The following is a 14,705-nucleotide window of genomic DNA, read 5'->3' as shown; positions in this document are numbered from 1 at the left end:
TCGTGCTCCAGTCGATACTCTAATACCTGTCTAATATCGACTGTACAACAAAATCTCACCTTACAGTAAGCTGCACTCGTACAGGAAGTGCACTCACCTCAGAGACTTGATGGATTTCCCCCTTTACTTAATCGTCTCTCATTTATAAACTATAATAAAACTTTAAAAAAAAAAAAAAAAAAAAAGGCACTGTGTGTCCAAAAACTTTTGACTTCATAGGAAAGAATTAACCGGCGTGTTCTTCAGTAATAGATTCAGAGGTTTAGGAAAGTCTGTGTACTTTATCTGACGATGGAAGGAGGAGTAAGACACGAGCGCACCTTCACTTTCAATCTTTATTCGTTACGTTAACTAACATAAATAATTTTTTATGAACAAAAGGCACACAGTTCAAATATAAACAAGGAAAGCATATGTACAACAAACGATGAACTACGGAAAATGGATGGCGGCGATGGGGGAGGGGCGTGAGTCTTAAACAAACAAACAAACAAAAACAAAAACAAAAAAAGTCAACGCTTCGATGACGGCATCGAGCCCGAGCGACATCCCTAGTGTGTCGTAGAACCGAAAGCGGGGTCCGAGTCGTACACGGACGCACGCCGGTGCAGAACGGAAGCCTGGAAGTCATTTCCTCAAACATGCACACGCCGCCGACTAAACGGTCCGTACAGTCCGCGACTTCCAACCGAAACGACGACGACGTTCCTCCCGAGCGCTCAGATGGCGACGGTGTTGGCCACCTCCTCGTACTGGATGATAAAATACGGATAGCACTGGTCGTCGTTGAAGATGACGAAGATCTGCGGGTCTACGCAGTTGTCCACGCACGAGTCGAAGAGGTCTCCGGCGGGCTGGCGAGGACACAGCGGGGGCGGCCGGCGCATGCCCGGGTTCCCCACCGTGAACTTTCCCGTCAGCACTTTGGCTAGGAACATGTAGTGGAGGCCGCGCGGCGAGCGGCGCGCGAAGCTGTGCGAGTACGCCGCCCGACGCGCGAAGTAGCTCCCCTGGCCGAACATGGTGGCGTGCTTTCCGCACACGCGGGGGTCGAAGTTGTGCTTGCAGATGCCCTCTACAACGTCCTGCGAGGTGCCGTGGAACAGGTGACGCTCGTTCAGCAGGCGCTCCGTCTCCGACATGCGCCGCGACATGTACTCCTTCTTCCTGTGAGCCGGGAGAGAGAGAGAGACAGAGAGAGAGAGAGAGAGAGAGAGACGCTAGTTAGCCACACAATGCTTCACTAACTGGAATGTGACAGAACCGGGACGGTATGCAAATAATCACAGCCTGAAGACAATATGCAAACTGGACCCATGCGCTCCTGAAACAGACATTACTAGCGCTCATGCTAACACGAAGAATTACAGAGCTGCGTAAACTAAGCGTCATAATGATGATGATAATAATAACGCTTTTTATTTCGCCAAGAACAAAGTCCGGTTGATTTGCTGAGGTTGTGTGTTTGATGTGTAGGGAAGGAGTCTCCAGTGTCAGCGCTTTGAAGTACAGCTGTAAGTTTTAAGACTGGGGAGCTGACGTGCTGCGGTTTCTCCGTAACGCCACGAGCTGCGTCTTTTTCTCGTTCGGAAAAAAAATATGGACACGTGTTGCTCATGCGCTGCGTAAAGCCTGCGCACCACGGCCGCGTGTTTCGTGCAGCTTCGCCCGAAAACAGGCCGGAAAATTCATTAATGGGATCAGAGATTACTCCACGTCCCTAAAAATAAACAGCACTCTCGCAAACACCACCCACACCCCAGGAAACGCCACCCACACCCCAGCAAACACCGCCCACACCCCAGCAAACACCACCAACAACAGGGGTGTGAGAGTGTGTGTGAGTGTGTGTGTGTGTGAGAGAGAGTGTGTGTGAGTGTGTGTGTGTGTGAGAGAGTGTGTGGTTACGCCAAGCACGCTGCCATGGTGACTGACCTCTGGCGACCCGTAGATACACACCAGTCCCAGTTAGTCACAGCACAGTCTCTCTCTCTCTCTCTCTCTCTCTCTCACACACACACCCTGAACATATTACATCTCTCTCTATTTCCGTCCTCTTCAGAGAAAGAATTTCCTTCCTCAGCAACACTCACCGTTGCTTTATCAAAACCAGTGATAAACAGACAGGAAAAAAAGGAGGAAAAAAAAGAGAGAAAAGAGAGACAGAAAGGGATAAAATGCCGGAAAAAGAGAAATGATGATAATTTCTAACGTGCAAGGTTGCCATAACCAAAAAAAAAACAAAAAATAATAATAGGGAACAAAGAGAGAAAGGGCAAGAAGAAGAAGAAAAAGAGAGAAATAAATATATATATGTATTTTAAAGTAAAAAGAGATTAATGAGATACACGAGGGAAAACAGAGAAAAAAGAAAAAAAAAAAGTTTAAAAAGAAAAAGAGTATGAACGTGAGAAAAGCAGGAGAATATTTAATAAAATAACAGAAGGGCAAAGAAAAGGGGACAAAAAGAGAAAAGAGGAGAAAAGTGGGAAAGAAGTGAAAAAGAAAAAATAGAAAACAGATCAAGTGAAAAGAGATTTAAAAAAAGAGAGAGAGAAAAAAAGAAACCGAGGCAAAGAGAGAGAGAAGTTTAACGAAAAAAGGAGAGAAAAACGTTTTTGAAAAAAAGATTACGAACATGAGAAATGCGAGAAAAGAGGATAAAATATTTAAAAAAAAAAAAAAAAAGAAAAAGGGGGAGAAAATTGGGAAAGAAGTGAAAAACCGAAATTTTTTTAAATGGTTTTAAAGAAAAGAGAAAGAAAAAAGAAACCGAGACAGACAGAAACAAAAATGGAGGAAAAGATTGAAAATGAGTGAAAAACAGAAACAAATAGAGAGAGAGAGAGAGAGAGAGAGAGAGAGAAAGAGAGAGAGAGAGAGAGAAAGAGAAAGTACCAACTCTGGATCAGGAACTTTCAGAAGGTTCCCAGAACTATAATTAGGCCTACTGTCTGGGGTGGAAAGGCACCTAAAGTTCCTGTGATCCTGTGGTGGAAAAGTACTGATAGATCTAGAGGCTTGTTGTCTCTCTCTCACACACACACACACACACACACACACACACACACACACACACACACACGGTTGCTGCTACAACACTACATTTCGCTGATGATGACACTTTACACCATCAAACCCACAAGGACTACACACATGCACACACAACCTCAGGAGATGTCACGGATCTAAACCTGCAGCACGGTCACGCACACACACACACACACACACACACACACACACGATCCAGTTCCAGCCCACCTTTCTGACAACTTTCCCCCTAGATCTGTGTTTCCATGACGATGGCATATTAAAAAACAACAGCAGCTTGGAACCTGGGACCCCGACATCACGTTCCTCCCACACACACACACACACACACACACACAGCAGTATGACTCTTAACACCTCTTCCTCCCCCTCAAACTTCCTCTGAGCATGTTCCACATTTCACGTGTGCTTCTGAACTTAATCACACTCACACTCACACACACACACACACACCTGTTTCCGTCTTAAAAATATGTGAGGGCTGTTACCGTGGTTTGTACCAGAGCACAAAACCAACATCAGAGTCATAACAGCAGAGATGATTGCACAGGAAATAGCGGAGATTAAAAGATGCTAGCTGGAACCGCTAGCGCTGTGAGCACCTTCACACATGCTAACGCTAGTCGTTTCAGGAGCTACCGTCGTCGTTTAGGTGTTGGGAGTCTTACCCCATTCAGGCGAAAATCTTAAAAGGCGTACAGTGAGAGCTAATGCTTCAGATTAGCATAAACACACATAAAACCACAGAAATCATCACTAGCGACAACAAGTCGAGTCGTTCTCCGTTACCTCTTATATTTCTCCCAGAGAAACGGATTCTGGACGCGGAGGATCTTCAGGATGCGGAATTTGGTCTCGGACACGGTTTTGTGGAAGAGGTTGTAGACGGTGCGGTAGCTGCGGTCCTCGCGCGACACCGGCACCTGCATAAAGTCCTGTTCAGGGTTCATGGGAACCCACGTCTCGGGGAAAAGCCGAGGTCCCGAGGTGGACGTGGGCGACAGGGGCTGCGGCCCGGCGACTTCTAGAGTGCAAAGACCTCCGAGAGTCCTGCAGAAAGACAAAACAAAACAACACAATTTACCAGACTGTTCCAGCTCTCGGCGGTGTAGGAGCTTCAATCTGCTACGTTTTTACAGCTCACGTCATATCATTTGCTTCAAAGAAGTTTAAAGTTCCCCACAAAGGTGTCATTTTAACCACAATTCACTTCAACATGCTAAGGAACATCTTTACACCATTAATGTCAGTCCTACTGTCCTAGTGCCATCCTAAATAACTAGCCGGTTAGCTAACCGCTAACGCACACTAGCCCACATTTCTCACAGTGTTAGCAGTTAATACTGAAAAATTACAGCTCTTGATTTATTAGCTGACAAAAACATATACCAAAGCAGCTGATGTTTAGTTTTTCTTAATGAATAACATTAGCCATGTTAGCTAGCGGGCTAGTTGAGTGCTTGTGAACTAGCGCATCTTTATCCTAGATTTGTCCCACGAGTGAGCTCTCATTATCACTCAGTTTTTCCCTCAGCGAATTATTAAACACCAGCCTGTCAAATCGTAACGCTAATGTTAACGACACACCCACGACTTTGTTTATCGCTAACATTAGCCACGTTCGCTAGCTGGCTAGTTATCTGCTGATAACCTAGCTTGTTTTTCCTCACAGACGGACATGACCGGAAGAATGATAAATTAGCCGTTTGTTTACCAGTACGCAAACCTGCCAAAATCTAACATTACCATGACACCCGCGACGTTATTTTACCGCCGATATTAGCCGTGTTAGTTTGATCGGCTAGCTGACTTCTAGCTCACACGTCACACATAACGACGAGTGGGATTTCTGGGAAGCTGTAGCCAAACTGGTCAAAACGTTTCTCGCAAAAACATTAGCCACGTTCGCTAGCTGGCTAGTTATCCGCTAGTAAACTAGCAAACGTTTCTCACGGATATCAGTGTTGGCGAATAAAACAAAAAAAAAACTCGCAATTCATGTTCCCATAACAACCATGACTTGGGTCACTAACGTTAGCTATGTTAGCCGCCTGGCTAGTAATATGCCAGTAAATTAGCATGTACAGTATTTGTCATAGATTGACATTTCATTATTAGCAAATGATACTACTTATTGACCAGTAGGCAAACCTGTCGAAATCTGATGTTAGCGTAACAACCATGATTTTCTTGCTAACATTAGCCATTTTACCTAACCAGCTAGCAAACTAGCTCACATTTCTCACACACAGTCTGGAGAGGATTTCTGGATGGATTGGGATTTCAGTATTAGCTACATGCATAAATATGTGTGCGATAAATAAAAAATAGATATATTAGCTACGTTAGCCGTTAGCTAGCTGCCTTTTTAGCAGTGATTAATAATGCTAAAACGGGTGTGCTTCAGCATTAACGAACGCTTAACGCTAAAATTTTTTGCTAAGTATTTACCAGTAGGAAAACGATATGCTAACTAGCCTGCTTTTGAATACTGTATCACTATCTTTTGTCAAGTTACGTCAGCTGGCTTACTCAGCGTCATCTTAGATGCTGCTAATTACCACACGAGACTCTCACACCTAACACGCTCTGAATTATTATTCTTTTTTTTTTTAAACGGAAAAACGGGGATGTAAACGCCTTAAAAAGGAGTAAACCAGGCTCAGACGCAGCGGTAATGAATTCGCCGGATCGTGTGGCGTTCGAAGGAGTTCAAACGTCATTCCGACGCCGTGTTTTTAACTTCGCGTTCAAATGGGAGCGTGTAACAGAGCAGAGCAGAGCACAGCAGAGCAGAGCAGAAACGTGACCGGCATGTTGGAACAACTTCCGTACTGAACCGGTATACCAGTGCGTACAGGCATGACCAGGCACAGCAGCGGCATTAGCCTGGCATTTTACAGAAAGGGTGTGTTTAGATTTTCTCTTCATTTCCGTTCACGTGTACGCGCGTGACGAGTACGTGAGGACACACTGCGCTAAGCCGAGGGACCGGGAAAAAAAAAAAACCAACAACGTCCAAACGTCTTTGCTTTTCTGTCTGGAGTCTGAGATGATGTCTGGGAGCGCAGGTGTTTGTTGGATTGGGGTCATGATTGTTTGTGCTCTCTCTCTCGCTCTTTCTGACGTGTGTGTGTGTGTGTGTGTGTGTGTGTGTGTGTGTTTGTACATTCCAGCCAGGTAGACTTGATTGCTTCAGTCAGCATGACTGCTTACTGAGTCATCCTCAACCTTTGTTCTACTGAGACCTGCCCCATTCTCTGTGAGTGAGTGTGTGTGAGTGTGTGTGTGTGTGTGTGTGTGTGTTCACAGCCACTCCTAAAGTCATTGGGGACTATTTCCCATATGTTTCTGAGAAGAACAAGGAAGTTATAGGATAACGTCACAGGATATAAATATATATAAAATATGTGTGAAGTTTAAACGATGTGTCTGTGTGTAAAATCTTATGAAAGTGTGTGTGAGTGTGTGAGGCGAGCCTAATGCTTTCTGCTGAGCAATAATGCGCAGACAAGCTGCCGCTCAGGACAAAGGTTCCCACCCCGGGTTCTCGGCACACCGTGTTCCAGCCACACTGTGCTCTTATCGCACCTATCCGCCTATCCATGACCCCGACCACGCTCGCAGCGAGGTGTGAATAAAATAAACAAAGAAGCCGAGGTCGTCAAGTTCTACTTTAAGTCCCCGGGATTTCTCGCCCGCGGCGGTCCACTTTAATAAAGGCCAGATCGTAGACGGTGCGTTTTTAGAGGTATGCGTTCGACGGAGAGCCGCGGTGCCGTGTCTGAGCGGTTGATGAAAAGATATGAATAACCGCGACCGAATGAGACGGCGTATAAACAGCAGTCTGAGGAAGCGACATTCCGGCAGCATAACTCCGCCTTCTTCCGAACGAATAGAGCTGCGTTTTTCGTGATTTTTTTTTTTTGCCGGAAAACTACTCGAATTGGCGAAATCGCAATCGCACGCGGTAGTTTCGCACGCTCTTTCGCCGTGACGTTTGTTGGTCAACGAGGCCTTTTAGCTATACTCGTGTTCGACGCACGTGACTCGAAGAAGGCTTTAGCTGAATGTGATGATGTCACGTGACGTGTCTCGGCCCGAATCCGCGGTCATTTTGAAAAGCCCTTCCGAATATCGCGGCGTTTCCTCGATTTTCTGCTGCGTGCGAAGGACTGGGATGGACACGGGACTCGCGCGGGATCAGAACGTGTCGTACTTTTCCTAGAAGTAACAGACTATAACGGTAAATTATTTCCGGAATTTTTTTTTCCCCAACGGCGTCCGTAACACCGACGGACGAGAACGAACGCTCTCAAACGCGCCATTCAGACACGCGACACGGAGCTCTGCGATTAACCGCAAAGCCGAGCTTTCTCTTCTCGTTCTTTCAGGACAGATAAAGTCAATCAGAGTCGAACTCACAGTGAGGCAGACGCAACAGTGAAAGAAAAAAAAAAAAAAATACCCTGCTTCCCAAACGGTCACGTTCCTCTCTCATTCGCCCAGCCTCAACGGTCTGGAAGCGATTTACGCTTTTCTCCTCTCTCTCTCTCTCTCTCCATTTCTCCTTTTCACATCTGCTGCTCTCCATCTGTTCCTCTGGAGTGCGTCTCCGGCCGAGCGAGCCAGCTGGGCAGACGGGCAGGTATGGGTTAAGCCGCCGCGCGCGTCCGAATGTTCTGGAAGTACGGCGTGTACCCGGGCGGAGTCGTCGAACAGACAGGGACGATCGGACGCTCGCACGGACAGACAGGGCGAAAGCGTCTGGCAAGCAGGAGACTTCTCGTTTTATCAGTAACACGCAGAGGGGAAACGGCGCAAACGCAGCTGCCGTGCTTTCACCACCGAAGCGGCTTGGGTTTCAAAGTGAAATCAGGAGGTTGTTTATAATCAGGCATCCGATGAAGGGATGTTGCAGAAGGGGAAATCAGAACAAAGGGTTCCGTGCTTTCACTATGACAGAGCATTCGTTTCTCTTCTGTTTCCGTTCCTGTTAGAGCCAGACCAATCCTGGACTACGCCGTGGAGATTTTTATTGATTTATTTATTGATTCATTTACCGTTACAAGCAGACAACCAATAAAATATAATAACTGTAGCACTGAGATACAGCCTAAAGCACTTCTAAAAAAGTTTTACCGTTCGTTTTAGAGGAAAGCGACCTCTCTCTCTCTCTCTCTCTCTCTTTTTTTTTGTTCCCTTTCATTTTCACATTCATTTCTCTCATTTCATTATGAACAAACATCTCCACGCTGTGCATCATTAATAAAGACTAAACCCCGATGTGTCCTGGATGTACGATCTGATCTGATACCGCGAGGCCGAGACGATTCTCGATCTACACGTGACCCGGCGTGGTCTTTCTTTCAGAAGCGACATTTGCTAAATGTCCCCTCAGGGCAGACATTAAAGTAAGCACGCGCCGCCAAACCTCCGGGCCCATGGTATAACTGGATCGTGTTCCAACCCATGGTATAACTGGATCGTGTTCCGACCCATGGTATAACTGGATCGTGTTCCGACCCATGGTATAACTGGATCGTGTTCCGACCCATGGTATAACCGTTTGGAGAAACGGAGAACCGTAGCGTTGTTTTGTTTTTTTTTTTTAAATCTGAAAACCTGAGGTGAACGATTCTTTTGTTTAAAATAAAAAGGATCAATTAAGAAATGTTTTAAACATTTCGAAAGATTCGGTACGGGATTTTAACATCGCTGTTTGTTGTTATCGTTCGGTGTTTGAAAATGTTGTTAAAATATATCGCGATACCCGCGATATCACGATACACCTGGTCCTAGTACACTAATGTTTCACGACAGGAATGTAGAAGAGTTCATTTTAAAAAAAACAAATAGTTCAATTATGTTTTTATCTACAAAAATTCAGAGAAATGGAAGTGAAATTCAACAAATTGTACAAAACGATAACATTTTACCCATAAAAACAGTCAGTATCCAGTTCTGCTGATTCCAGTCAGTTTGAAATTGTTATAAAAATACCGACGGTATTCACCGTATCTCGGAGAAGAAATGATTTAACAGTGAAATGTAAATAAAATTTAAAAAAATACTAAACAATTTTTAGATTTCCAGTCGAACTGGATTAGACTGTATATCGCCGACTGTAATTTACTAGACGTATCACAATATAATATAACGAAAGTGTGAAAAAGGATTTAGAGAAAATAAATGAAACACTGACACGGAGCTTGTAAAAATCCAGCATACAACCAGAGCTTGTAATTGTTACACGAATACCGACCATATTTACGATATCTCATGACGTTGTATCGCGATATCGATATTGTATGATCGTATTGCACGGCCCGAGACCTGACTACCGATGCCACGAGCACGACCACGACGGGGTAACGATGCAGACGTGTCGCCCTGTTTGATCTGAAAATTGACCGGACTCTGCAGACTGTAGTGTTGGGGTGCGCGAGGACGTTATGAGGACGTTATGAGGACGTGGATACTCACTGCGGGTATGGCGAGAGTCTAATGGAGGACAGGAAGAGGACGTTATGAGGACGTGGATACTCACCGCAGGTAGGGCGAGAGTCTAATGGAGGACGTTATGAGGACGTTACGAGGACGTTATGAGGACGTTATGAGGACGTTACGAGGATGTTACGAGGACGTTATGAGGACGTGGATACTCACTGCAGGTAGGGTGAGAGTCTAATGGAGGACATGAAGAGGACGTTCTGAGGACGGGGATACTCACTGCAGGTAGGGCGAGAGTCTAATGGAGGACATTATGAGGACGTTACGAGGACGTTATGAGGACGTTATGAGGACGTTACGAGGACCGGGATACTCACTGCAGGTAGGGCGAGAGTCTAATGGAGGACATGAAGAGGACGTTATGAGGACAGGGATACTCACTGCAGGTAGGGCGAGAGTCTAATGGAGGACATTATGAGGACGTTACGAGGACATTACGAGGACGTTATGAGGATGTGGATACTCACTGCAGGTAGGGCGAGAGTCTAATGGAGGACATTATGAGGACGTTACGAGGACATTACGAGGACGTTATGAGGACAGGGATACTCACTGCAGGTAGGGCGAGAGTCTAATGGAGGACATTATGAGGACGTTACGAGGACATTACGAGGACGTTATGAGGATGTGGATACTCACTGCAGGTAGGGCGAGAGTCTAATGGAGGACATGAAGAGGACGTTATGAGGACAGGGATACTCACTGTAGGTAGGGCGAGAGTCTAATGGAGGACATGAAGTGGGGTCGTTTTTTGATCTGGCGGCGGAAACCGAAGACGGCGTTCTGCTGGAAGCCCTCGCGGATATTCAGGATGTATTGGTTCTGGAGTGTGATGAAGCGCACCTCCTTCAGCCCCCGCTCGGTCGCTTCCTCTATCAAACGCACCACAGGCTGCAGGGAAACCGGAACAAAAACACATGAGAGGGCTTATTATACACTGAGCGAGAGAGAGAGAGAGAGAGAGAGAAACAGCCCCAAAATAAACGAGAGTCGAGCGAGAACCCGGACACGTTCGTCCCGTTCTCACGCTCTCCCGCCAGCTTCATCTGGAGTGCGAGTCAGACCGCATCCATCAGTCCAGATTTTGCGAAAAGGAAATAAATAGCTTTATTTAAAAGACAAAAAAAAAAACACTTATGCAACGGATTGATTTCAGACGTCTGTGTGTGGGCAGAACACAATGTTTCCTCTGGTTATGTGTGAGAGCCAACATCCACCCACACACACACACACACACACACACACACACACACACACACACACACTGTGTTCACACCAAATGGACTCACAGACATTAAATTACACGGACTGTCAAATAAATTCGGGTTGATTCAATGTTTAAAATCGCCTCGCTGACCCGCTCAGTGTGTGTTTCGGTAAATGACTGCAAATAAATGGAATAATTAAAAAAAATATATATATATATATATATATATATATATATATATATATATATATATATATAACAACAATTCAATTACACGTTATTAGCAAAATAATTAGCAAATATTTATAGATTTGTACTCATGCAATCGTTCCAATTACTGTATCGTTTCTATAGTAACAGCTCCTAGACATATGGTGACGTTTTCTGCAAAAGACATGCTGATTTAACATTCGTGGAAGGAGTCTCCAGCGTCAGCGCTTTTTTTTTCCCCTGACACGGATTTCTTAGTAACATGAAAAGTTGCATTTCTCTCTCTCTCTCTCTCTCTCTCTCTCTCTCTCTCTGGAGGCTGGTTAATGAACGACTGTTTACAAGCCGCTATAATGTGAGCGAACTAAAATATTTTTAGTTCATACACAAGTTAACAATTAATGTGTGTGTCGCTGTGGCGTCTCACCTCGGAGTACTCCCTCCAGCCGAAGTTATCCCTGCAGTAATATTTCCACACTGTGAGATAGTTGGGGGCGGGGTTTGTGCTGGAGGCGGGGCTTGTGCTGGGGTCCACGGCTCCGAAGCTGGAGGGTGTGGACAACCGTCTGACGAGGTCGAACTCCATGTCACACACCCTCATGGCACTGAAGTCCAGCATAAACACTCGACCCCTGTGTACAAGACAGGAAACGTCATAGTTAAATGATGCACGCGCACACACACACACACACACACACACACACACACACATATACCCAATACGACTGAGATCGTCTACACAACGCCGTACTGCTCTTACTCTTAATAGAAAGGACGTTCATAATGTATACGATGCGTAAACGTATATATATTGGTGATACATTATGAGGTACATTGTTTCTCAACTAGGTTTGTTTTAAAATATTTAATTCAGTGTGTGTGTGTGTGTGTGTGTGTGGCAATATTAGTCAAGCTCTAGATCCAGAGTGTGTGTGAAGTCACAGTGGGAGTTTTAAACAACGTTAGTCCGTATCCTGAGTCCGAACCGGAGTGAAATCGATACCTTTAGTTCGTGTGCCATTTGCCACATAATTAACCAAACACCAATCAATCAATCAATCAATGAAATAATAAGTTAATTGAGGGATGTGTGGAGCTGAAAACGTACAGCGGTGGAAAAAAAAATAAATACTAAGCAAACCTTTATCAAGTGTGTGAAGAAATCAGAAAAAAAAAAAAAGCACTCCGCGAAAAATCGACCCAAACACAGAGAACAGGGAATCAGCGCTAAATAAACGATTCGATAATTCGGAATAGAAATGAAAAAGAAATTAATTATTTCCGATCCAAATCTCCAGGACACGTGAGATTTCTGCAGCGCTGCAGCTGCGTTCCTTTTGTTCGGTTCAGCAGCTCGCATCTACAAAAACAAAAACGCCACGACCCAGAACACGTGACGTTCATTTGATTCGGCTCCTGCGGCCGAGTCGATTCAGAGTCGAGTCGATTCAGAGTCGAATAACTGTCTCGCTGCAATCGAACTCTAGGGTAAACACTGCGCATGTCGGAGCATCCAGAGAGACCGTGTGTCACTTGGAGCAATGAGTTTGAGCCAACTGACTGTTTTCACACACACACACACACACACACACACACACACACACACACAAGCTTATCAGGTCAGGTTCTGGGCCGAACTGTCTGTTCTTTTCCAGCGACAGCCTCGTCGATCACGCTCTCTATAAAAACACCAAACTCTAAGAGGATTACAGGTCATGGGTTAAAATTCTGACCAGAGCTGCAGACTCAAAGCTAGAGCCAATCAACAGGCTGGAACTTGTTCGTTCTCTCTCTCTCTCTCTCTCTCACACACACACACACACACACACACACACAATTAAACCATGGCCTGTTCTTCATTCATGTCCGAGTTCCGCAGTGAGTCAAAGTTTGACCAGGACACAAACAGAGAAAAGGAAGGAAATGAGAAACGTCAAAAAAGAAAAAAAAAAACCCTGTGTATTATTATTATTATTATTATTATTATTATCTGTTAACATAAATGCCAGTTTCCCTCAATGTCTTAGCCTCGCTTGCTAGCTATTTATCTCTGTAGTGGCTAAACAATTTAAAAAAATAAAAAACTAAGTCTAAAATAAGCTGTTGTTACTCCAATAGCTGGAAAATTAGCATTAGCTAAACATACCTAGCTTAGAAGTTTAGCGGTGTGAATCTGAACGGGTTCCCACGGGTAATTTTAGAAGGGCTCTGATGTCAGGGCGGTCGCCTCAATCACCACAACGGGTTAAACCTGACTCAAAAGACTCCTCGCCTAGCACGGATGTAACCCGAATCTCACTCGGTCCTGTCAGAGCAAAACTAACTGGTTTAACTTTCATAATTACAGCGTGTGGCAGAGAGACAGGGCTCAGCCCACAGCTCATTAATCACGTCAAGCCGGGAACAGACAGAGACAGAGACAGAGTCAAAACATGGCCACCGCTGACAGGAAGGGAGGACTAGAATGTTTAGCCCCTCACACAGAACAAGGCACGAGTCAGACTAAACATGTTCAACGTTCTCGACATCTAAACAAACACAACGGCATGACTAAACAGAGACGAGGTCCCTCAGAGCGTCGACCCGACCTCTCTCAGACTACAACGTGGACACAGGGACGGAGAGAACACGCCGGCTGGGTCAGACGCTACAGCGTCCGCTAGACCTCCGGCACACCGCACGCCTGAGCGAGTCGCACCATCCGAGTCCCAAACAGACCACGAGCAGAGCGCGTCTCTTCACCAACAAACACACAACTCAGAGCAAACACGCAGAAAAAGAAGGACAAGAAAACAAGGCAGCCATTACTGCAGACATCCATCTATCTATCTATCTATCCATCTATCTATCCATCTATCTATCCATTTATCTATCTATCTATCCATTTATCTATCCATCTATCTATCTATCTATCCATGTATCTATCTATCTATCTATCTATCTATCCATTTATCTATCTATCTCTCTATCTATCCATTTATCTATCTATCTATCTATCTATCTATCTATCCATTTATCTATCTATCTCTCTATCTATCCATTTATCTATCTATCTATCTATCCATTTATCTATCTATCTATCTATCTATCTATCTATCTATCTATCTATCTATCTGTATGTTGTGGTGCATGTCTATCTGCCTCTATGTCTGTCTGTCTCTCTAAGTGTCTATTTGTTTATCTGTTTGTTTGTTTGTTTTCAGTCAATAAATCAATCCATCCATCCATCTATTTGTATATATGTGTGTTTGCCAATTTGTATGTCTGGCTGCATCTCTATCCATCCATCCATCCATCTGTCTGTCTACTGTATCCATCTATCCATCTGTATCTATCTATCTATGTTGTGCTGCATGTCTATCTGCCTCTATGTCTGTCTGTCTCTCTATCCATCGGTCTGTCTCTCTAAGTGTCTATTTGTTGATCTGTTTGTTTATTCGCTTTCAATCCATCCATCCATCCATCCATCTATCTGTATGTATGAATGTATGTATGTATTTCTGTTTGCCAATTTGGATGTATGTATATCTATCTACGCATCTATCTATCTATCTATCCATCCATTTATCCATCTATCTCACTATCCATCTATCCATTTATCTATCTATCTCACTATCCATCTATCCATTTATCTATCTAGCTCACTATCTATCTATCTGTCTATCTATCCATCCATCTATCTCACTACCTATCTATCTATCTATCTATCTATCCATTTATCTAT

The 14,705-nt window shown here is 44.6% G+C and overlaps 1 protein-coding gene across 1 annotated transcript in view; it reads right to left on the bottom strand.

Annotated features, from left to right (window-relative positions):
* Positions 1-317: 317 nt before the first annotated feature.
* Positions 318-14,705, bottom strand: part of tiparp (TCDD-inducible poly(ADP-ribose) polymerase) — a 29,868-nt gene continuing 15,480 nt past the window's right edge. Inside the window, exons 3-6 of the mRNA XM_053623698.1 lie at positions 11,409-11,613; positions 10,268-10,455; positions 3,841-4,101; positions 318-1,167 (exon numbers count right to left, since the gene is read on the bottom strand). Coding sequence (XP_053479673.1) covers positions 720-1,167; positions 3,841-4,101; positions 10,268-10,455; positions 11,409-11,613 — 1,102 coding nt within the window. The 3' untranslated portion in view covers positions 318-719. The remainder of the gene's footprint in view (positions 1,168-3,840; positions 4,102-10,267; positions 10,456-11,408; positions 11,614-14,705) is intronic.

The sequence above is a fragment of the Ictalurus furcatus genome, chromosome 4, assembly GCF_023375685.1.
Source record: "Ictalurus furcatus strain D&B chromosome 4, Billie_1.0, whole genome shotgun sequence".
Taxonomy (NCBI): Eukaryota; Metazoa; Chordata; class Actinopteri; order Siluriformes; family Ictaluridae; genus Ictalurus; species Ictalurus furcatus.
Note: the sequence above shows the minus strand (reverse complement) of the source record. Positions and strands in the feature narration are given on the sequence as shown.